The sequence below is a fragment of the Cinclus cinclus genome, chromosome 1, assembly GCF_963662255.1.
Source record: "Cinclus cinclus chromosome 1, bCinCin1.1, whole genome shotgun sequence".
Taxonomy (NCBI): domain Eukaryota; kingdom Metazoa; phylum Chordata; class Aves; order Passeriformes; family Cinclidae; genus Cinclus; species Cinclus cinclus.
In genome coordinates this window covers 151,636,248-151,659,000 of record NC_085046.1, presented here as the reverse complement: position 1 = coordinate 151,659,000, position 22,753 = coordinate 151,636,248, and the positions used below count along the sequence as shown (strand labels likewise).

At 44.0% G+C, this 22,753-nt stretch overlaps 1 protein-coding gene across 3 annotated transcripts in view; it reads left to right on the top strand.

The window, feature by feature from the left end:
* HSF1 (heat shock transcription factor 1) overlaps positions 1–22,753 on the top strand; it is a 52,697-nt gene that overhangs the window by 27,544 nt on the left and 2,400 nt on the right. For 2 of the 3 annotated variants that reach the window (XM_062492538.1, XM_062492553.1), the window contains exons 5-11: positions 5,102–5,177; positions 8,395–8,456; positions 9,000–9,093; positions 14,527–14,666; positions 15,936–16,151; positions 20,716–20,818; positions 22,275–22,340. In XM_062492538.1, coding sequence (XP_062348522.1) covers positions 5,102–5,177; positions 8,395–8,456; positions 9,000–9,093; positions 14,527–14,666; positions 15,936–16,151; positions 20,716–20,818; positions 22,275–22,340 — 757 coding nt within the window. Of the gene's footprint in view, positions 1–5,101; positions 5,178–8,394; positions 8,457–8,999; positions 9,094–14,526; positions 14,668–15,927; positions 16,152–20,715; positions 20,819–22,274; positions 22,341–22,753 lie in introns of all 3 variants that reach the window. The other variant, XM_062492545.1, reaches the window with a different exon arrangement.

The following is a 22,753-nucleotide window of genomic DNA, read 5'->3' as shown; positions in this document are numbered from 1 at the left end:
TGGGAAAATCCTGGAAAAATTCTGGGAAAATCCTGGGAAAATCCTAAAAAAAAAAAAAATGGGGAAATCCTGGAAAAATTCCAGTAAAATCCCAGAAAAAATCCTGGGAAGAAATGGGAAAATCTTGGAAATAATCTCAGGGAAAATCTCAGGAAAATTCTGGAAGAATCTCAGGAAAATTCTGGGAGAATCTCAGGAAAATTCTGCAAAATTTCAGGAAAATTCTGGGAAAATCTCAGGAAAATTCTGGGACAATCTCAGGAGAATTCTGGGAAAATCTCAGGAAAATTCTGGGAGAATCTCAGGAAAAATTCTGGGAAAATCCTTGGAAAAATCCTAAAAGAAAAATGGGGAAATTCTGGAAAAATTCCTGTAAAATCTCAGAAAAAAATCCTGGGAAGAAATGGGAAAATCTTGGAAATAATCTGAGGAAAAAATCTCAGGAAAATTCTGGGGAAAAGCTCAGGAAAATTCTGGGAAAATCTCAGGAAAATTCTGGGAAAATCTCAGGAAAGTTCTGGGAGAATCTCAGGAAAATTCTGGGAGAATCTCAGGAAAATTCTGGGAAAATCTCAGGAAAATTCTGGGAAAATCTCAGGAGAATTCTGGGAAAATTTCAGGAAAATTCTGGGAAAATCTCAGGAAAATTCTGGGAAAATCTCAGGAAAATTCTGTGAAAATCTCAGGAAAATTCTGGCAGAATTCTGGGAAAATTCTGGGAAAATCTCAGGAAAATTCTGTGAGAATCTCAGGAAAATTCTGCAAAATTTCAGGAAAATTCTGGGAAAATCTCAGGAGAATTCCAGTAAAATCCCAGAAAAAATCCTGGGAAGAAATGGGGAAATCTTGGAAATAATCTGAGGAAAAATCTCAGGAAAATTCAGGGAAAATCTCAGGAAAATTCTGGGAGAATCTCAGGAAAATTCTGGGAAAATCTCAGGAAAATTCTGGGGAAATCTCAGGAAAATTCTGGGGAAGTCTCAGGAAAATTCTGGGAGAATCTCAGGAAAATTCTGGGAGAATCTCAGGAAAATTCTGGGAAAATCTCAGGAAAATTCTGGGGAAATCTCAGGAAAATTCTGGGAAAATCTCAGGAAAATTCAGGGAAAATCTCAGGAAAATTCTGGGGAAATCTCAGGAAAATTCTGGGGAAGTCTCAGGAAATTTCTGGAAGAATCTCAGGAAAAATTCTGGGAGAATCTCAGGAAAAATTCTGGGAAAATCCTTGGAAAATCCTAAAAGAAAAATGGGGAAATTCTGGAAAAATTCCTGTAAAATCCCAGAAAAAATCCTGGGAAGAAATGGGGAAATCTTGGAAATAATCTGAGGAAAAATCTCAGGAAAATTCAGGGAAAATCTCAGGTAAATTCTGGAAGAATCTCAGGAAAATTTTGGGGAAATCCTTGGAAAATTCTGGAAAAAATCTCTGGAAAATTCTGGGAAAATCCCAGGAAAAATCTGGAAAAGTCTCAGGAAAATTCTGGGAAAATCTCAGGAAAATTCTGGGAAAATCTCTGGAAATACAGGAATGGGGGAAATGGGAATAATGGGAATTATGGGAATTCTGGGAATGGGGAAATGGGAAATAATGGGAATAACGGGAAAAATGGGAATGTAAAATGGGAATTATGGGAATTATGGGAATAATGGGAATGGGGGCACGTTCCAAACCCAACCCCATTGCAGCATTCCGGAGAGTTTGGGATTTTCCTGGATTTGGGATTTTCCTGGATTTGGGATTTTCCTGGATTTGGGATTTTCCTGGATTTTGGGATTTTCTTGGATTTTCTATGATTTGGGATTTTCCTGCATTTGGGATTTTGGGATTTTCCTGGATTTGGGATTTTGGGATTTTCCTGGATTTGGGATTTTCCTGGATTTGGGATTTGGGATTTTCCTATATTTGGGATTTTCTTGGATTTTCTCTGATTTGGGATTTCCCTGGATTTAGGTTTTTCCTGGATTTTGGGATTTTCCTGCATTTGGGATTTTCTTGGATTCTCTCTGATTTGGGATTTTTCTGGATTTGGGATTTTGATGGATTTTCCTGGATTTTCCTGGATTTGGGATTTAGGGGATTTTCCTGGATTTGGGATTTTCCTGGATTTGGGATTTTGGGAATTTTCCTGGATTTGGGATTTTCTTAGATTTTCTCTGATTTGGGATTTCCCTGGATTTGGGATTTTGATGGATTTGGGATTTTCCTGGATTTAGGTTTTTCCTGCATTTTGGGATTTTCCTGGGTTTGGGATTTTGGGATTTTCTCTGATTTGGGATTTCCCTGGATTTGGGATTTTGGGATTTTCCTGGATTTGGGATTTTCCTGGGTTTGGGATTTTGGGAATGTTCCTGGATTTGGGATTTTCTTGGATTTTCTCTGATTTGGGATTTTCCTGGATTTGGAATTTTGGGATTTTGCTGGATTTGGGATTTTCCTGGATTTGGGATTTTGGGTTTTTCCTGGATTTGGGATTTTCTGGATTTTCTCTGATTTGGGATTTTGATGGATTTGGGATTTTGATGGATTTGGGATTTTGGGATTTTGCTGGATTTGGGATTTTCCTGGGTTTGGGATTTTCCTGGGTTTGGGATTTTGGGAATGTTCCTGGATTTGGGATTTTCTTGGATTCTCTCTGATTTGGGATTTTCCTGGATTTGGGATTTTCTTGGATTTGGGATTTAGGGGATTTTCCTGGGTTTGGGATTTTCTTGGATTTGGGATTTTGGGATTTTCCTGGATTTGGGATTTTCCTGGATTTGGGATTTTCTTGGATTCTCTCTGATTTGGGATTTTTCTGGATTTTGGATTTTGATGGATTTTCCTGGATTTTCCTGGGTTTGGGATTTAGGGGATTTTCCTGGATTTGGGATTTTCCTGGATTTGGTATTTTGGGAATTTTCCTGGATTTGGGATTTTCTTGGATTTTCTCTGATTTGGGATTTCCCTGGATTTGGGATTTTGATGGATTTGGGATTTTCCTGGATTTAGGTTTTTCCTGGATTTGGGATTTTCCTGGGTTTGGGATTTTGGGATTTTCTCTGATTTGGGATTTTCCTGGATTTGGGATTTTGGGATTTTCCTGGATTTGGGATTTTCTTGGATTTTCTCTGATTTGGGATTTTTCTGGATTTGGGATTTTCTTGAATTTGGGATTTTCTTGGATTTTCCCTGGATTTGGGATTTTGATGGATTTGGGATTTTCCTGGATTTAGGTTTTTCCTGGATTTTGGGATTTTCCTGGGTTTGGTATTTTGGGATTTTCTCTGATTTGGGATTTCCCTGGATTTGGGATTTTGGGATTTTCCTGGATTTTGGGATTATTTAGAATTTTGGGATTTCCCTGGCTTTGGAATTTTCCTGGATTTGGGAATTTTCCTGCATTTGGGACTTTCTTGGATTTTCTCTGATTTGGGATTTTCCTGGATTTGGGATTTTGGGATTTACCTGGATTTGGGATTTTCTTGGATTTTCACTGATTTGGGATTTCTCTGGATTTAGGTTTTTCCAGGATTTGGGGATTTTCCTGGATTTTCTCTGATTTGGGGATTTTCTTGGATTTGGGATTTTGGGAATGTTCCTGGATTTGGGATTTTCTTGTATTGTCTCTGATTTGGGATTTTCCTGGATTTGGGATTTTGGGATTTTGCTGGATTTGGGATTTTGCTGGATTTGGGATTTTGGGATTTTCCTGGGTTTGGGATTTTCTTGGATTTGGGATTTTGGGATTTTCCTGGATTTGGGATTTTCCTGGATTTGGGATTTTCTTGGATTCACTCTGATTTGGGATTTTCCTGGATTTGGGATTTAGGGGATTTTCCTGGATTTGGGATTTTCTTGGATTTGGGATTTTGGGATTTTCCTGGATTTGGGATTTTCTTGGATTCACTCTGATTTGGGATTTTTCTGGATTTTGGATTTTGATGGATTTTCCTGGATTTTCCTGGATTTTCCTGGATTTTCCTGGGTTTGGGATTTTGGGAATGTTCCTGGATTTGGTATTTTCTTGGATTTTCTCTGATTTGGGATTTTCTTGGATTTGGGATTTTCTTGGATTTTCTCTGATTTGGGATTTTCCTGCATTTGGGATTTTGGGATTTACCTGGATTTGGGATTTTCTTGGATTCTCTCTGATTTGGGATTTTCCTGGATTTGGGGTGTTCCTGGATTTGGGATTTTGATGGATTTGGGATTTTCCTGGATTCGGGATGTTCCTGGATTTGGGATTTTGATGGATTTAGGTTTTTCCTGGATTTGGGGTGTTCCTGGATTTGGGATTTTCTTGGATTTTGGGATTTTCCTGGATTTGGGATTTTCTTGGATTTTCTCTGATTTGGGATTTTTCTGGATTTGAGATTTTGCTGGATTTGGGATTTTGGGAATTTTCCTGGATTTGGGATTTTCTTGGATTTTCCACGTTTTGGGATTTCCCTGGATTTGGGATTTTGGGTTTTTCCTGGATTTGGGATTTTCTTGGATTTTCTCTGATTTGGGATTTTCCTGGTTTTGGGATTTTCCTGGATTTGGGATTTCCCTCGATTTGGGATTTTCCTGGATTTCCTGGGTTTGGGATTTTCCAGGTTTTTGGGATTTTCCTGGATTTACTTTTAGTTTGTATTTCCTGGAATTTTTTCCCCATTTTTCCCTGGAATTTTCCCCCATTTTCCCTGGAATATTTCCCTGGTTTTCCATGGAATTTTTCCCCCATTTTCCCTGGAATTTTTTCCTCTCCTTGTGGATTTTTTTTCCCACGATTTCCATGGAATTTTCCCCCATTTCCCTGCATTTTTTTCCCACGATTTCCATGGAATTTTCTCCCATTTCCCATTATTTTTTTCCCCATTTTCCATGGAATTTTTTCCCACAGTTTCCCTGGAATTTTTCCCTATTTTCCATGGAATTTTTCCCCCCTTTCCCCTGGAATTTTTCTCCCGTATCCCACGAAATTTTCCTAGGTTTCTCACTGAATATTCCCCGGTTTCTCATGGAATTTTTCCCCCGTTTCCCATGGAATTTTTCCCCCTTCTCCCCGCCCCCCCCCCCCTTGCGTTTCCCGTGGAAAATTCCCGCTTTTCCCACGGAATCTTTTCCCGTTTTTCCCAGTGAGAACGAGGCTCTGTGGCGGGAGGTGGCGAGCCTGCGGCAGAAGCACGCGCAGCAGCAGAAGGTCGTCAACAAGGTAAGGGAGAATTCCCGCTTTTCCCGGGAAAATTCCCGCTTTTCCAGAGGGAATTCCCGCTTTTCCCGGGAAAATTCCCGCTTTTCCAGAGATAATTCCCACTTTTCCTGGGAAAATTCCTACTTTTCCAGAGGGAATTCCCACTTTTCCTGGGAAAATGCCCGCTTTTAGTGGGAAAATTCCCGCCTTTCCTGGAAAAATTCCTGCTTCTCCAGAGAAAATTCCCACTTTTCCCGGGAAAATTCCCACTTTTCCCGAGGTAATTCCCACTTTTCCCAGGAAAATTCCCGCTTTTCCAGAGGGAATTCCCGCTTTTCCCGGGAAAATTCCCGCTTTTCCAGAGGGAATTCCCGCTTTTCCAGTGGTAATTCCTGCTTTTCCAGCTGCAATCCCCGCTTTTCCTGGGAAAATTCCCACTTTTTCCAGAGGTAATTCCCACTTTTCCAGAGGTAATTCCCACTTTTCCTGGAAAAATTCCTGCTTTTCCAGAGGTAATTCCCGCTTTTCCTGGAAAATTCCCAGTTTTCCTGGAAAAATTCCCGCTTTTCCTGAGATAATTCCCACTTTTCCTGGAAAAACTCCTGCTTTTCCTGCAGAATTCCCACTTTTTCCTGGGAAAATTCCCGCTTTTCCAGAGAAAATTCCCATTTTTCCTGGCAAAATTTCCTCTTTTCCAGAGGTAATTCCCACTTTTCCCAGGAAAATTCCCACTTTCCCAGCTGCAATTCCTGCTTTTCCCGGGAAAATTCCCGCTTTTCCTGGAAAATTCCTGCTTTTCCTGGGATTTCTCCTCCCTCTCCCAAACCTTTCCCATTTTTTCCCTGCTCCTTCTCTCGCCGCTTCCCGACAACTTCCGACGGATTTTTCCCAATTTTCTTCTTCCCGCATTTTTTCCATCCGACTTCCGACGGATTTTTCCCAATTTTCTTCTTCCCGCATTTTTTCCATCCGACTTTTCCCAGTTCTTCCCTTCCCAGATCTCTCCCCCTCCCTGTTTTTCCCAGTTTTGTTTTTTTTTTCCCAGTTTTTTCCCAATTTTTCCCAAAATTTCCCTTCCCAGTTTTTATCCAATTTTTTCCCACTTTTTTCCCCATTTTTCCTACTTTTTCTCCCCATTTTTCCCATTTTTCCCCATTTTTCCCATTGTTTTCCCATTTCCACTTTATTTTTCCCAGTTTTCCCCCCATTTTTTCCTAAATTTTCCAGATTTTTCCCCTTTTTTTCCCAATTTTTCCCAGTTTCCCTTCCTCGTTTTCCCAATTTTTTTCCTCATTTTTCCCTTTTTTTTCCCATTTTTATCCATTTTTTTTTGTTTTTTCCTACTTTTCTCCCATTTTTCCCCCCACATTTCCCCATTTTTCCCCCTTTTTCCCCATTTTTCCCATTTTTTCCCAATTTTTCCCATTTTCCCTTCCCAGTTTTTCCAAATTCTCCCCATTTTTCCCCATTTTTTCCTAAATTTTCCAGATTTTTCCTCAATTTTTTCCCAATTTTTTCCTCCTTTTTTTGATTTTTTCCCCCCCATTTTCCCCCTTTTCCCCATTTTCCCTTTTTTCCCATTTTCCCCATTTTTTCCTGAATTTTCCAGATTTTTCCTCAATTTTTTCCCAATTTTTTCCTCCTTTTTTTGATTTTTCCCCCCCATTTTCCCCCTTTTCCCCATTTTCCCTTTTTTCCCATTTTCCCCATTTTTTCCTAAATTTTCCAGATTTTTCCTCAATTTTTTCCCAATTTTTTCCACCTTTTTTTGATTTTTTCCCCCCCATTTTCCCCCTTTTCCCCATTTTCCCTTTTTTCCCATTTTCCCCATTTTTTCCTAAATTTTCCAGATTTTTCCTCAATTTTTTCCCAATTTTTTCCTCCTTTTTTTGATTTTTTCCCCCCCATTTTCCCCCTTTTCCCCATTTTCCCTTTTTTCCCATTTTCCCCATTTTTTCCTAAATTTTCCAGATTTTTCCTCAATTTTTTCCCAATTTTTTCCTCCTTTTTTTGATTTTTTCCCCCCCATTTTCCCCCTTTTCCCCATTTTCCCTTTTTTCCATTTTCCCCATTTTTTCCTAAATTTTCCAGATTTTTCCTCAATTTTTTCCCAATTTTTTCCTCCTTTTTTTGATTTTTCCCCCCCATTTTCCCCCTTTTCCCATTTTCCCTTTTTTCCCATTTTCCCCATTTTTTCCTGAATTTTCCAGATTTTTCCTCAATTTTTTCCCAATTTTTTCCTCCTTTTTTTGATTTTTCCCCCCCATTTTCCCCCTTTTCCCCATTTTCCCTTTTTTCCCATTTTCCCCATTTTTTCCTAAATTTTCCAGATTTTTCCTCAATTTTTTCCCAATTTTTTCCACCTTTTTTTGATTTTTTCCCCCCCATTTTCCCCCTTTTCCCCATTTTCCCTTTTTTCCCATTTTTCCCCATTTTTTCCTAAATTTTCCAGATTTTTCCTCAATTTTTTCCCAATTTTTTCCACCTTTTTTTGATTTTTTCCCCCCCATTTTCCCCCTTTTCCCCATTTTCCCTTTTTTCCCATTTTCCCCATTTTTTCCTAAATTTTCCAGATTTTTCCTCAATTTTTTCCCAATTTTTTCCTCCTTTTTTTGATTTTTTCCCCCCCATTTTCCCCCTTTTCCCCATTTTCCCTTTTTTCCCATTTTCCCCATTTTTTCCTAAATTTTCCAGATTTTTCCTCAATTTTTTCCCAATTTTTTCCTCCTTTTTTTGATTTTTTCCCCCCATTTTCCCCCTTTTCCCCATTTTCCCTTTTTTCCCATTTTCCCCATTTTTTCCTAAATTTTCCAGATTTTTCCTCAATTTTTTCCCAATTTTTTCCTCCTTTTTTTGATTTTTTCCCCCCATTTTCCCCCTTTTCCCCATTTTCCCCATTTTTCCCCCAGTTTTTCCCCATTTTCCTCCATTTCCTCACCGTTTTTCCAGTTTTCCCCATTTTCCCCCCATTTTTTCCTAAATTTTCCAGATTTTTCCCAGTTTTCTCCCAATTTTTCCCAGATTTTCCCTTCCCACTTTTTTACACTTTCTCCTCGTTTTTCCCATTTTTTCCCCACTTTTCCCAATTTTTTCCCCAATTTTTCCCCACTTTTTCCCATTTTTTTCCCCACTTCTTCCCATTTTTTTCCCATTTTTTTCCCATTTTTCCCAACTTTTCCCATTTTTTTCCCAACTTTTCCCGTTTTTTCCCCAACTTTTCCCTCTTTTCCCTCTGCAGCTGATCCAATTCCTGATTTCCCTCGTCCAATCCAACCGGATCCTCGGCGTCAAAAGGAAAATGTGAGTCCAGAAACCTCCCCCCCCTCCCCCCCCCAAAAAAAAAAAAATAAAAACCAAAAAAAATTTCAGCATCGGGATCTAGAAATTAAAATTCCTCAAATTTCCCTTTTCCCCAAGAAAACCTGGCGAAAATCCCATCCCAAAAAGCCACAAAATCCTGGAATTGTTTTTTTTCACATTCCTTGAGAATTCTCTGGGGATTCCATCCCATAAAAATAAATTAAAAAAAAAAAAATCTCGTAATTCCTCCGTTCCCTTTTCCCATCCCGAATCTTTTTCTCCTGGAAAAAAAAAAAAAAAAAAAAAAAATTTTTTTTTTTTTTTTGGAATTCCCCAAAATTCGGAAAAAAAAAAAAAAATCAGGAAAATTTTGATTTTTTTTGGGGTTTCTTTTTTTTTTTGGTTTGTTGTTTTTTTTTTTTTTTTGGGGGGAATCTTCCAGGGGAGGATTTCCCGATGTCGATCCCAGGGAATTTTTTTTCTGGGAATTTTTAATTTTTTAATTTTTTTTTTTTTTTTTGGGGGGGGGGGGTGGAATTTCAGCCCCCTGATGTTGAACGACGGCGGCCCCGCACATTCCATGCCCAAGTACAGCCGGCAATATTCCCTGGAACACCACGGGAATTCCAACTACGCCGTGAGTTCCAGGGGATTTCTTGGGATTTAATGGGAATGGTTGGGATTTCATGGGATTTGTTGGGATTGGGAATGGGATTTGTTGGGATTGGTTGAGATTTTTGGGGATTTTTTTGGGGATTTAATGGAATGGTTGGAATAAGTTGGGATTTGTTGAGATTTATTGGGATTGGGAATGGGATTTGTTGGGATTGGTTGAGAACTTTTGGGATTTGTTGGGATTTGTTGGGATTGGTTGAGATTTTTTGGGATTTTTTTTGGGATTTATTGGGATTTAATGGAATGGTTGGGATAAGTTGGGATTTGTTGAGATTTATTGGGATTGGGAATGGGATTTGTTGGGATTGGTTGAGATTTTTTGGGATTTTTTGGGGGATTTATTGGGATTTAATGGAATGGTTGGGATAAGTTGGGATTTGTTGAGATTGATTGGGATTGGGAATGGGATTTGTTGGGATTGGTTGAGATTTTTGGGGATTTTTTGGGGGATTTATTGGGATTTAATGGAATGGTTGGGATAAGTTGGGATGTGTTGAGATTTATTGGGATTGGGAATGGGATTTGTTGGGATTGGTTGAGATTTTTTGGGATTTTTTTGGGGATTTATTGGGATTTAATGGAATGGTAGGGATTTATTGGGATTTGTTGAGATTTATTGGGATTGGGAATGGGATTTGTTGGGATTGGTTGTGATTTTTTGGGATTTTTTTGGGATTTATTGGGATTTAATGGAATGGTTGGGATTTATTGGGATTGGGAATGGGATTTGTTGGGATTGGTTGAGATTTTTTGGGATTTTTTTTGGGTTTTATTGGGATTTAATGGAATGGTTGGGATAAGTTGGGATTTGTTGAGATTTATTGGGATTGGGAATGGGATTTGTTGGGATTGGTTGAGAACTTTTGGGATTTGTTGGGATTTGTTGGGATTGGTTGAGATTTTTTGGGATTTTTTTGGGATTTATTGGGATTTAATGGAATGGTTGGGATAAATTGGGATTTGTTGAGATTTATTGGGATTGGGAATGGGATTTGTTGGGATTGGTTGTGATTTTTTGGGATTTTTTTGGGATTTATTGGGATTTAATGGAATGGTTGGGATAAGTTGGGATTTGTTGAGATTTATTGGGATTGGGAATGGGATTGGTTGAGATTTTTTGGGATTTTTTTGGGATTTATTGGGATTTAATGGAATGGTTGGGATAAGTTGGGATTTGTTGAGATTGATTGGGATTGGGAATGGGATTTGTTGGGATTGGTTGTGATTTTTTGGGATTTTTTTGGGATTTATTGGGATTTAATGGAATGGTTGGGATAAGTTGGGATTTGTTGAGATTTATTGGGATTGGGAATGGGATTGGTTGAGATTTTTTTGGATTTTTTTGGGATTTATTGGGATTTAATGGAATGGTTGGGATAAATTGGGATTTGTTGAGATTGATTGGGATTGGGAATGGGATTTGTTGGGATTGGTTGAGATTTTTTGGGATTTTTTGGGGGATTTATTGGGATTTAATGGAATGGTTGGGATAAGTTGGGATTTGTTGAGATTTATTGGGATTGGGAATGGGATTTGTTGGGATTGGTTGAGAACTTTTGGGATTTGTTGGGATTTGTTGGGATTGGTTGAGATTTTTTGGGATTTTTTTGGGATTTATTGGGATTTAATGGAATGGTTGGGATAAATTGGGATTTGTTGAGATTTATTGGGATTGGGAATGGGATTTGTTGGGATTGGTTGTGATTTTTTGGGATTTTTTTGGGATTTATTGGGATTTAATGGAATGGTTGGGATAAGTTGGGATTTGTTGAGATTTATTGGGATTGGGAATGGGATTGGTTGAGATTTTTTGGGATTTTTTTGGGATTTATTGGGATTTAATGGAATGGTTGGGATAAGTTGGGATTTGTTGAGATTGATTGGGATTGGGAATGGGATTTGTTGGGATTGGTTGTGATTTTTTGGGATTTTTTTGGGATTTATTGGGATTTAATGGAATGGTTGGGATAAATTGGGATTTGTTGAGATTGATGGGATTGGGAATGGGATATGTTGGGATTGGTTGAGATTTTTGGGATTTTTTGGGGGATTTATTGGGATTTAATGGAATGGTTGGGATAAGTTGGGATTTGTTGAGATTTATTGGGATTGGGAATGGGATTGGTTGAGATTTTTTGGGATTTTTTTGGGATTTATTGGGATTTAATGGAATGGTTGGGATAAATTGGGATTTGTTGAGATTGATTGGGATTGGGAATGGGATTTGTTGGGATTGGTTGAGATTTTTTGGGATTTTTTTGGGATTTATTGGGATTTAATGGAATGGTTGGGATAAATTGGGATTTGTTGAGATTGATTGGGATTGGGAATGGGATTTGTTGGGATTGGTTGAGATTTTTTGGGGATTTTTTGGGATTTTTTGGGATTTAATGGAATGGTTGGGATAAGTTGGGATTTGTAGAGATTTATTGGGATTGGGAATGGGATTGGTTGGGATTTCTTGGGATTTGTTGGGATTGGTTGAGAACTTTTGGGATTTGTTGAGATTTCTTGGGATTTGTTGGGATTGGGGATTGGGATTTGTTGGGATTGAGAATTCTTGGGATTCGTTGAGATTTATTGGGATTTATTTGGAATGGTTGGGATTTGTTGGGATTTACTGGGTTTTGTTGGGATTCATTGGCATTGGGAATGGGATTTGTTGGGATTGGTTGAGAATTGTTGGGATTTACTGGGATTTATTGGGATTCGTTGAGATTGATTGAGAATTCTTGGGATTTGTTGAGATTTCTTGGGATTTAATGGGATTTGTTGGGATTTATTTGGATTGGGAATGGGATTCGTTGGGATTTGTTGGGATTGAGAATGGGATTCGTTGAGATTGATTGAGAATTTTTGGGATTTGTTGAGATTTACTGGGATTTAGTGGGAATGGTTGGGATTGGATGAGAATTTTTGGGATTTGTTGGGATTGAATGGGATTTGTTGGGATATGTTGGGATTTGTTGGGATTTATTGGGATTGGTTGAGAATTGTTGAGATTTAATGGGAATGGTTGGGATATTTTGGGATTTAATGGGATTTGTTGGGATTTGTTTGGATTGGGAATGGGATTTGTTGAGATTGATTGAGAATTCTTGGGATTCATTGGGATTTGTTGGGATTGGGAATGGGATTTGTTGGGATTGGTTGAGAACTTTTGGGATTTGTTGGGATTTATTGGGTTTTGTTGGGATTTATTTGGATTGGGAATGGGATTTGTTGGGATTGGTTGAGAATTGTTGGGATTTAATGGGAATGGTTGGGATTTCTTGGGATTTGTTGGGATTTGTTGGGATTGGGAATGGGATTCGTTGAGATTGATTGAGAATTTTTTAGGAATTGTTGAGATTTATTGGGATTTAGTGGGAATGGTTGGGATTGGATGAGAATTTTTGGGATTTGTTGGGATTGGTTGAGAACTTTTGGGATTTGTTCGGATATGTTGGGATTTATTGGGATTGGTTGAGAACTGCTGGGATTTAATGGGAATAGTTGGGATATTTTGGGATTTGTTGGGATTTATTTGGATTTGGAATGGGATTTGTTGGGATTGGTTGAGAACTTTTGGGATTTGTTGGGATTTGTTGGGATTTATTGGGATTGGGAATGGGATTTCTTGGGATTTACTGGAATTTTTTGGGATTTGGGTTGGATTCATTGAGATTGATTGAGAATTGTTGGGATTGGTTGAGATTTATTGGGATTTGTTGGGATTTATTGGCATTGGGAATGGGATTTGTTGGGATTGGTTGAAAATTTTGGGGATTTTTTGGGATTGTTTGGGATATGTTGGGATTTGTTGAGATTTATTGGGATTGGGAATGGGATATTTTGGGATTTATTGGGATTTGTTGGGACTTGTTGGGATTTGTTGGGATTGGGAATGGGATCTGTTGGGATTGGTTGAGAATTTTTGGGATTTGTTGGGATATGTTGGGATTTATTGGGATTGGTTGGGAATGGTTGGGATATTTTGGGATTTAATGGGAATTCTTGGGATTTGTTGGGAAATGTTGTGAATGGGATTTGTTGGGATTGACTGAGAATTTTTGGTATTTAATGGGAATGGTTGGGATTTATTGGGATTTGCTGGGATTTGTTGGGGATTGGGAATGGGATTCGTTGGGATTGGTTGAGAATTTTTGGGATTTGTCGAGATTTAATGGGGTTTAACGGGATTTGTTGGGATTTATTTGGAATAGTTGGGATATGTTGGGATTTGTTGGGATTTATTGGGATTGGTTGAGAATTTTTGTGATTTAATGGGAATTCTTGGGATTTCTTGAGGTTTATTGGGTTTTAATGGGAATGGTTGGGATCTGTTGGGATTTATTGGGATTTACTGGGAATTATTGGGATTTATTGGGATTTGTTGGGATTGGTTGAGAATTTTTGGGATTGGTTGAGATTTATTGGGATTTAATGGGAGTTCTTGGGATTTATTGGGATTGGGAGTGGGATTTGTTGGGATTTATTGGGATTGGGAATGGGATTTGTTGGGATTTATTGGGAATTATTCGGATTTATTGGGATTGTTGGGAATTATTGGGATTTATTGGTATTTCTTATTATTTATTGGGATGGAATGGGATTTGTTGGGATTTGTTGGGATTGGTTGAGAATTTTTGGGATTTTTTGGTTTTTGTTTGGATTAGGATTGGGTTTCGTCGGGATTTGTCGGGATTGGGAATGGGATTTAATCGGATTTATTTGGATTGGGAATGGGATTCAAGGGGATTTGTTGGGATTTTGGGGGATTTTTTTGGGATTTTTTTCAGATTTGGAATGGGATTTTTTGGGGTTTATTGGGATTTGTTGGGAATTGTTGGGGAATGGGATTTGTTGGGAATGGGATCAGGGATGTGGGATTTGTGGAAATGGGATTGGTGGGAACGGGATTTGTTGGGAATGGGGACAGGGGTTGGACCTCTGGGAATGGGATTTTTGGGAATGGGAATTGTGGGATTACAGTGGGGTTTTTGGGAATGGGATTTTAGGGAATGGGGACTGTGGGATGATAATGGGATTTTTGGGAATGGGAATTTTGGGATGACAGCGGGAATTTTTGGGAATGGGATTTTTGGGAATGGGGACTGTGGGATGATAATGGGATTTTTGGGAATGGGAATTTTGGGATGACAGCGGGAATTTTTGGGAATGGGATTTTTGGGAATGGGGATTTTTTGGGAACTGTAGGATGACAGTGGGGTTTTTTGGGACCGGGATTTATTTTCTTTTTTTTTTCCTTGGGACGGGATCTGCTGGAACGCGACGAGCTCTGGAATTCCCGGAATTCCGGGATTATTATTTTTTTTTAATTATTATTATTATTATTGTTATTATTATTTTTATTATTTATTTTTTTTTTCCTTTGTTTGTTCGCTTGCTCCAGGCTCCGTCCCCGGCGTTCGGGGGTCCCGCTCTGTTCCCGGCGGATTCCGGGAATTCCAATTCCGGCCCCATCATCTCGGATGTGACGGAGCTGCCCCCGTCCAGCCCCGAGGCCTCGCCCGGGGGGAGCCTGGACGGGAGGTGGGGAACGGGAATTCTCCTGGAATTCCCTGGGAATGGGGAGACGGGAAAAGGAAAACCTGGAATTCCTTGGGAATGGGGAGATTGGGGAAAAGCAAATCCTGGAATTCCGTGGGAATGGGGAGATTGGGAAGAAAAGGAAACTTTCCTGGAATTTCTTGGGAATGGGGAGACCGGGATGGACGGGAGGTGGGGAACGGGAATTCTCCTGGAATTCCCTGGGAATGGGGAGATAGGAGAAGGAAATCCTGGAATTCCGTGGGAATGGGGAGATTGGGAAGAAAAGGAAACTTTCCTGGAATTTCTTGGGAATGGGGAGACCGGGATGGACGGGAGGTGGGGAACGGGAATTCTCCTGGAATTCCCTGGGAATGGGCAGATTGGGAATTGAAATCCTGGAATTCCATGGGGATGGGAGGTGGGGAATGGGAGTTCTCCTGGAATTCCATGGGGATGGGAGGTGGGGAATGGGAGTTCTCCTGGAATTCCCTGGGAATGGGGAGGTGGGGATTAAAATCCTGGAATTGCAAGGGATTGGGGAGATTTGGAATTGATCCTGGAATTCCCTGGGAATGGGGAGACAGGAATAGCAAATCCTGGAATTCCTTGGGAATGGGGAGATAGGAGAAGGAAATCCTGGAATTCCGTGGGAATGGGGAGGTGGGGAATGGGAATTTTCCGGGAATTCCGTGGGAATGGGGAGGTGGGGAATAGAAATCCTGGAATTTCTTGGGAATGGGGAGAACGGGATGCACGGGAGGTGAGGAACGGGAATTCTCCTGGAATTCCCTGGGAATGGGGAGATTGGGAATTGAAATCCTGGAATTCCATGGGGAATGGGGAGACTGGGGAATTCCATGGGAATGGGGGGATTGGGAATTGTTCCTGGAATTCCATGGGGATGGGAGGTGGGGAATGGGAATTTTCCCGGAATTCCGTGGGAATGGGGAGATGGGAATTGATCCTATAATTTCATGGGAATGGGGAGATTGGGAATTAAAATCAAGGAATTCCATGGGAATGGGGAGATTGGGAAGAGGAACTCCTGGAATTCCTTGGGAACGGGAGATGGCGATTGCATCCCAAAAAATTCCTGGGAATTGGGGAGCTGGGAATCAATCCCGGAATTCCCTGGGAATGGGGTGGTGGGAAAGGCAAATCCTGGAATTCTTTGGGAATTAAGAGATGGGAATCGATCCCGAAAAATATATTCCCTCCATTCCCATTTTTCCCGCCATTCCCATTTCTCGTTCCCGTTTTTCCCCTCAGGAGCAGCCCGGTGATCCGGATCAAGGAGGAGCCTCCCAGCCCCACCCGGAGCCCGCAGGTGGAGGAGCCCAAGAACCCCGGGAATTCCGGGAATTCCGAAACCCCCCTGTCCCCTTCCACCTTCATCGACTCCATCCTGCGGGAAAACGACTCCGGAGCCGCTCCCGGGAATCCCCAATCCCAGGAAAAGTGCCTGAGCGTCGCCTGCCTCGACAAGTGAGCGACGGGAAGAGCGGCGTCGGCACGGAATTCCCGGAATTCCCAGAATTCCTAGCTCGGGGGGGTCGGCGCGGAATTCATGGAATTCCAGTAATTCCCAAAGCCCAGCTCGGGGTCGGGGTGGAGTTCCTGGAATTCCTGGCTCAGAATTAGAAAGAATTCCTGAAATTCCCAAAGCCCAGCTCGGGATCGGGACGGTATTCCCGGAATTCCCAGGTTGGGATCGGCACGGAATTCCCAGAAAAGCCCAGCTCGGGATCAGGACAGAACTCCCGGAATTCCCAAAGCCCAAATCAGGATCAGAACAGAGTTCCTGGAATTCCCAGAATTCCCAAAGCCCAGCTCGTGATCGGGACGGAATTCCCCAAATTCCCAGAATTCCTAGCTCAGAATTAGAAAGAATTCCTGAAATTCCCGAAGCCCAGCTCAGGGTCAGGACAGAATTCCTGGAATTCTGATCTAGGGCTTGGAAAAGCAGGATTGGGATGAAATTCCCAGAATTCCCAGCTTGGGTTCGGAACGGAATTTGGGAGTTCCCAGAATTCCCAAAGCCCAGCTCAGGATTTGGGATGGAATTCCCAGAATTCCCAGCTCAGGATCAGAAAGAATTCCCAGAATTTTCAAAGCCCAGCTTGGGTTCAGGATAGAGTTCCCAGAATTCCTAGCTTGAAATCAGAAAGAATTCCTGAAATTCCCAAAGCCCAGCTCGAGGTCAGGACAGAATTCCCAGAATCTTCTGGAATTCCCAAAACCCAGCTCAAGATTGAGACAATTCCCAGCTCGGGATCTGAACAGAATTCCCAAAGCCCAGCTCAGGGTCAGGATGGGATTCCCAAAATTCCCAGTTCAGGGTAGGGATGGAATTCCTGGAATTCCCAGAATTCCCAAAGCCGAGCTCAGGGTCGGGACGGAATTCCCAAAATTCACAGCTTGGGTTCAGGATGGAATTCCCAGAATTCCTAGCTTGAAATCAGAAAGAATTCCTGAAATTCCCAAAGCCCAGCTCAGGGTCAGGACGGAATTCCCAAAATTCCCAGCTTGGGTTCAGGATGGAATTCCCAGAATTCCTAGCTTGAAATCAGAAAGAATTCCTGAAATTCCCAAAGCCCAGCTCAGGGTCAGGACAGAATTCCCAAAATTCCCAGTTCAGGGTAGGGATGGAATTCCTGGAATTCCCAGAATTCCCAAAGCCCAGCTCAGGGTCGGGACGGAATTCCCAAAATTCCCAGCTTGGGTTCAGGATGGAATTCTCAAAGCCCAGCTCAGGATCAGGATGGAATTCATGGAATTCCAAAAATTCCCAAAGCCCAGCTTGGGGTCAGGACAGAAGTCCTGGAATTCCCAGAATTCCTGGCTTGGGCCTGGAATAGTGGGATCGGGATGGAATTCTGGGAATTCCCAAAGCCCAGCTCAGGATCATGATGGAATTCACAGAATTCCAAAAATTCCAAAGCCCAGCTCGGGATTCCCGACCCTGTTCCCATTTCCGATCCCACTCCCATTCCCCATTCCCGGTTCCCTTTCCCGATCCCGCTCCTCCATTCCCGATCCCGTTCCCCATTCCACGTCCCTGTTCCCATTCCCAGTTCCCCATCCTGATCCCATTCCCAATTCCCGTTCCCATTCCTGATCCCCAGTTCCCGTTCCCATTCCCCATCCCTGTTCCCATTCCCAGTTCCCCGTTCCCATTCCCCCGTTGCCATTCCCCAGTCTCTTTCCCAATCCCAACCCTGTTCCCATTCCCCATTTTCCCCATTCCCAATCCCATTCCCGATTTCCCCATTCCCAACCCCATTTCTCCATCCCATTCCCCATTCCCCTTTTTCCCCATTCCCCGATTCCCCTTTTTCCCCATTCCCAATCCCGTTCCCATCCCTGTTCTCCATCCCCAATTCCCAGTTTCCCCATTCCCCGATTCCCCTTTTTCCCTATTCCCAATCCCATTCCCATCCCCATTTCTCCATCCCATTCCCCATTCCCAGTTTTCCCATTCCCCGATTCCCCTTTTTCCCCATTCCCAATCCCGTTCCCCAGTTCCCGTTCCCATTCCCATTCTGCAATCCCAGTCCCATTCCCGTTCCTGCTCTGATCCTGGTTCCCGTTCCCAGTTCCCAGTTCCCATTCCCAATCCCGTTCCCATTCCCCATCCTGATCCCATTCCCCATCCTCGTTCCCGATCCCGGTTCCCATTCCCGATCCCATTCCTGTTCCCACTCTGATCCCTTTTCCATTTCCAGTTCCCAGTCCCGGTTCCCGTTTCCGCTTCCCCATTTCTAATCCCGATCCTGATCCCCTTCCCATTCCTCACCCCGGTTCCCGTTCCCAACCCCATTCCTGGTTCCCATTCCCGATTCCGGTTCCCTCTCCCAATCCCATTCCCCCATTCCCCATTCCCGATCCCAACCCTGTTCCCATTCCCGATCCCGGTTCCCTTTCCCAGTCCCATTCCCGCTCTGATCCCGATCCTCAGTTCTCGTTCCCAATCCTGGATACCAATCCCCATTCCCGTTCCCATTCCCAATCCTGTTCCCATTCCCCCATTCCCAGTTCCCATTCCCAATCCCATTCCCAGTTCCCCGTTCCCAGTTCCCCATCCCTGTTCCCATTCCCAATCCCGTTCCCATTCCCAGTTCCCCGTTCCCAGTTCCCCATCCCCCTTCCCATTCCCAATCCCGTTCCCGTTTCCCATACCTGATTCCATTCCTGCTCCCATTCCCAGTTCCCCATTCCCAGTTCCTCTTCCCATTCCTGGTTCCCGTTCCCATTCCCAGTTCCCATTCCCGGTTCCCGTCCCCATTCCCAGTTCCCATTCCTGGTTCCCGTTCCCATTCCCAGTTCCCATTCCCGGTTCCCGTTCCCATTCCCAGTTCCCATTCCCGGTTCCCGTTCCCATTCCCAATTCCCATTCCCGGTTCCTGTTCCCATTCCCAGTTCCCATTCCTGGTTCCCGTTCCCATTCCCAGTTCCTGATCCCCATTCCCGGTTCCCCATCCCTGTTCACGTTCCCATTCCCGATCCCCATTCCCGTTCCCATTCTTGATCCTGTTTCCCATTCCCAGTTCCCCATCCCCCTTCCCGATCCCATTCCCGATCCCATTCCCGATCCCACTCCCAGTTCCCATTCCCACTTCCCCATTCACGTTCCCAGTTCCCCGTTCCCATTCCCAGTTCCCATTCCTGGTTCCCGTTCCCATTCCCAGTTCCCATTCCCGGTTCCCGTTCCCATTCCCAGTTCCCATTCCCGATTCCCGTTCCCATTCCCAGTTCCCATTCCTGGTTCCCGTTCCCATTCCCAGTTCCCATTCCCGATTCCCGTTCCCATTCCCAGTTCCCATTCCTGGTTCCCGTTCCCATTCCCAGTTCCCATTCCCGGTTCCTGTTCCCATTCCCAGTTCCCATTCCTGGTTCCCGTTCACGTTCCCATTCCCGATCCCCATTCCCATTCCTGATCCTGTTCCCCATCCCCCTTCCCGATCCCATTCCCGATCCCACTCCCAGTTCCCATTCCCAGTTCCCCATTCACGTTCCCAGTTCCCCGTTCCCATTCCCAGTTCCCATTCCTGGTTCCCGTTCCCATTCCCAGTTCCCATTCCCGATTCCCGTTCCCATTCCCAGTTCCCATTCCCGGTTCCCGTTCCCATTCCCAGTTCCCATTCCCGATTCCCGTTCCCATTCCCAGTTCCCATTCCTGGTTCCCGTTCCCATTCCCAGTTCCCATTCCCGGTTCCTGTTCCCATTCCCAGTTCCCATTCCTGGTTCCCGTTCACGTTCCCATTCCCGATCCCCATTCCCATTCCTGATCCTGTTCCCCATCCCCCTTCCCGATCCCATTCCCGATCCCATTCCTGATCCCACTCCCAGTTCCCATTCCCACTTCCCCATTCACGTTCCCAGTTCCCCGTTCCCATTCCCAGTTCCCATTCCCCTTCCCAGTTCCCCATCCCTGTTCCCATTTCCCATTCCGGATCTCCATTCTCCCATTCCCCCACTCCTAATTCCCATTCCCACTCCCCCATTCCCATTTTCCCCATTCCCATTCCCCCATTCCCCCATTCCCATTTTCCCCATCCCCACTCCCCCATTCCCGTTTTCCCCATTCCCATTTCCCCCCTTTTCCCATTTTCCCCATTCCCATTCCTTTCCCATTTTCCCCATTCCCTCCCTTTCCCCATTCCCCCATTCCCGTTTTTCCCATTCCCATTCCCCCATTCCCCATTCCCCCATTCTCCCCATTCCCCCTTTTCCCATTCCCCCTTTTCCCATTCCCCCATTCCCACTCCCCCATTCCCATTCCCCCATTCCCATTTTCCCCACTCCCATTTTCCCCATTCCCATTCCCCCCTTTTCCCATTTTCCCCATTCCCTCCCTTTCCCCATTCCCCCATTCCCGTTTTTCCCATTCCCCCATTCCCATCCCCCCCCCTTTTCCCATTCCCCCATTCCCGTTTTCCCCATTCCCTTTCCCCATTCCCTTTTTTTTTTTTTTTTGTGTCCTTCCCTCTTTCCCATCCCCGTTTTTTGTTTTGTTTGTTTGTTTTTTTTTTCCCGTTTTTCCCAGCAGGAATGAGCTCAGCGAGCACCTGGACACGATCGATTCCAGCCTGGACAATCTGCAGGCGATGCTGAGCACCCACGGATTCAGCATGGACACCGCCCTGCTCGACGTCAGCATTCCCAAAAAAAAAAAACATCCCGGAATTCCCGACGTCGCTCACGGGGTGGGGTGGGGGGGGGGGGGAGAATCAAAAATTAAAAAAAATCCGGGAGACGTCGGGAAACTGGGAATGGGGGGGTGGGGGGGTTTACCGATGGGAATGTTCTGGGAATTGTTCCCTGTGCTGGGAATTCCCACTGGGAATTGTTCCCTGTGCTGGGAATGTTCCGGGAATTGTTCCCTGTGCTGGGAATTGTTCCCTGTGCTGGGAATTCCCACTGGGAACTGTTCCCTGTGCTGGGAATTCCCACTGGGAATTGTTCCCTGTACTGGGAATTGTTCCCTGAATTCCCACTGGGAATTGTTCCCTGTACTGGGAATTGTTCCCTGTGCTGGGAATTGTTCCCTGTGCTGGGAATGTTCCCTGTGCTGGGAATTCCCACTGGGAATTGTTCCCTGTGCTGGGAATTGTTCCCTGTGCTGGGAATGTTCCGGGAATTGTTCCCTGTGCTGGTAATTCCCACTGGGAATTGTTCCCTGTGCTGGGAATTGTTCCCTGTGCTGGGAATTCCCACTGGGAATTGTTCCCTGTGCTGGGAATTGTTCCCTGTGCTGGGAATTCCTACTGGGAATTGTTCCCTGTGCTGGGAATTGTTCCCTGTGCTGGGAATTCCTACTGGGAATTGTTCCCTGTGCTGGGAATTGTTCCCTGTGCTGGGAATGTTCCGGGAATTGTTCCCTGTGCTGGTAATTCCCACTGGGAATTGTTCCCTGTGCTGGGAATTGTTCCCTGTGCTGGTAATTCCCACTGGGAATTGTTCCCTGTGCTGGGAATTGTTCCCTGTGCTGGGAATTCCCACTGGGAATTGTTTCCTTTGCTGGGAATTGTTCCCTGTGCTGGGAATTCCTACTGGGAATTGTTCCCTGTGCTGGGAATTGTTCCCTGTGCTGGGAATTCCTACTGGGAATTGTTCCCTGTACTGGGAATTGTTCCCTGTGCTGGGAATGTTCCCTGTGCTGGGAATTCCCACTGGGAATTGTTCCCTGTGCTGGGAATGTTCCGGGAATTGTTCCCTGTGCTGGGAATTCCTACTGGGAATTGTTCCCTGTGCTGGGAATTCCCACTGGGAATTTTTCCCTGTGCTGGGAATTCCTACTGGGAATTGTTCCCTGTGCTGGGAATTCCCACTGGGAATGTTCCAGGAATTGTTCAACAATTTCAATTTCAACATTCCCAGGCTCAGGGAATTTTGGGATCCAAGGAATTTTGGCATTCCCAGATTTGGAGAATTTTGGGATCCTGTCATTTTTTTTCCTGGGAATTCCGACATTCCCCGGCTCAGGGAATTTTGGGATCCTGGATTTTTTTTCCCCGGGTAATCCCGGCATTCCCAGGCATGGAGAATTTTGGGAATTCCCTGGGAATTCCAGCATTCCCAAATCCCATTCCCGGTTTTTCCCGGCAGCTCTTCAGCCCATCCGTGGCCGTTCCCGATGTGACCCTGCCAGACCTGGACAGCAGCTTGGCCAGCGTGAGCTCGGAATTCCGGGAATTTTTTTGGGGAATTCTGGGGCGGGGATGGAGTCAGGATCGGGGAATTCCCACTGGGAAAAATCCCGGTGAATGGGGGAGATTCCATGGGATGGGAATGGGGGAAATTCCTGGGATGGGAACGGGGGAAATTCCTGGGAATTTCCTTGGGAATGGGGGAAATTCCGGGGAATTCCATGGGATGGGAATGGGGGAAATTCCCGGGAATCGCAGGGGATGGGAATGGGGGAAATTCCGTGGAATTTCCTTGGGAATGGGGGAAATTCCTGGGAATTCCATGGGATGGGAATGGGGGAATTTCTGGGAATTTCCTTGGGAATGGGGGAAATTCCTGGGAATCCCATGGGATGGGAATGGGGGAAATTCCTGGGTTGGGAATGGGGGAAATTCCTG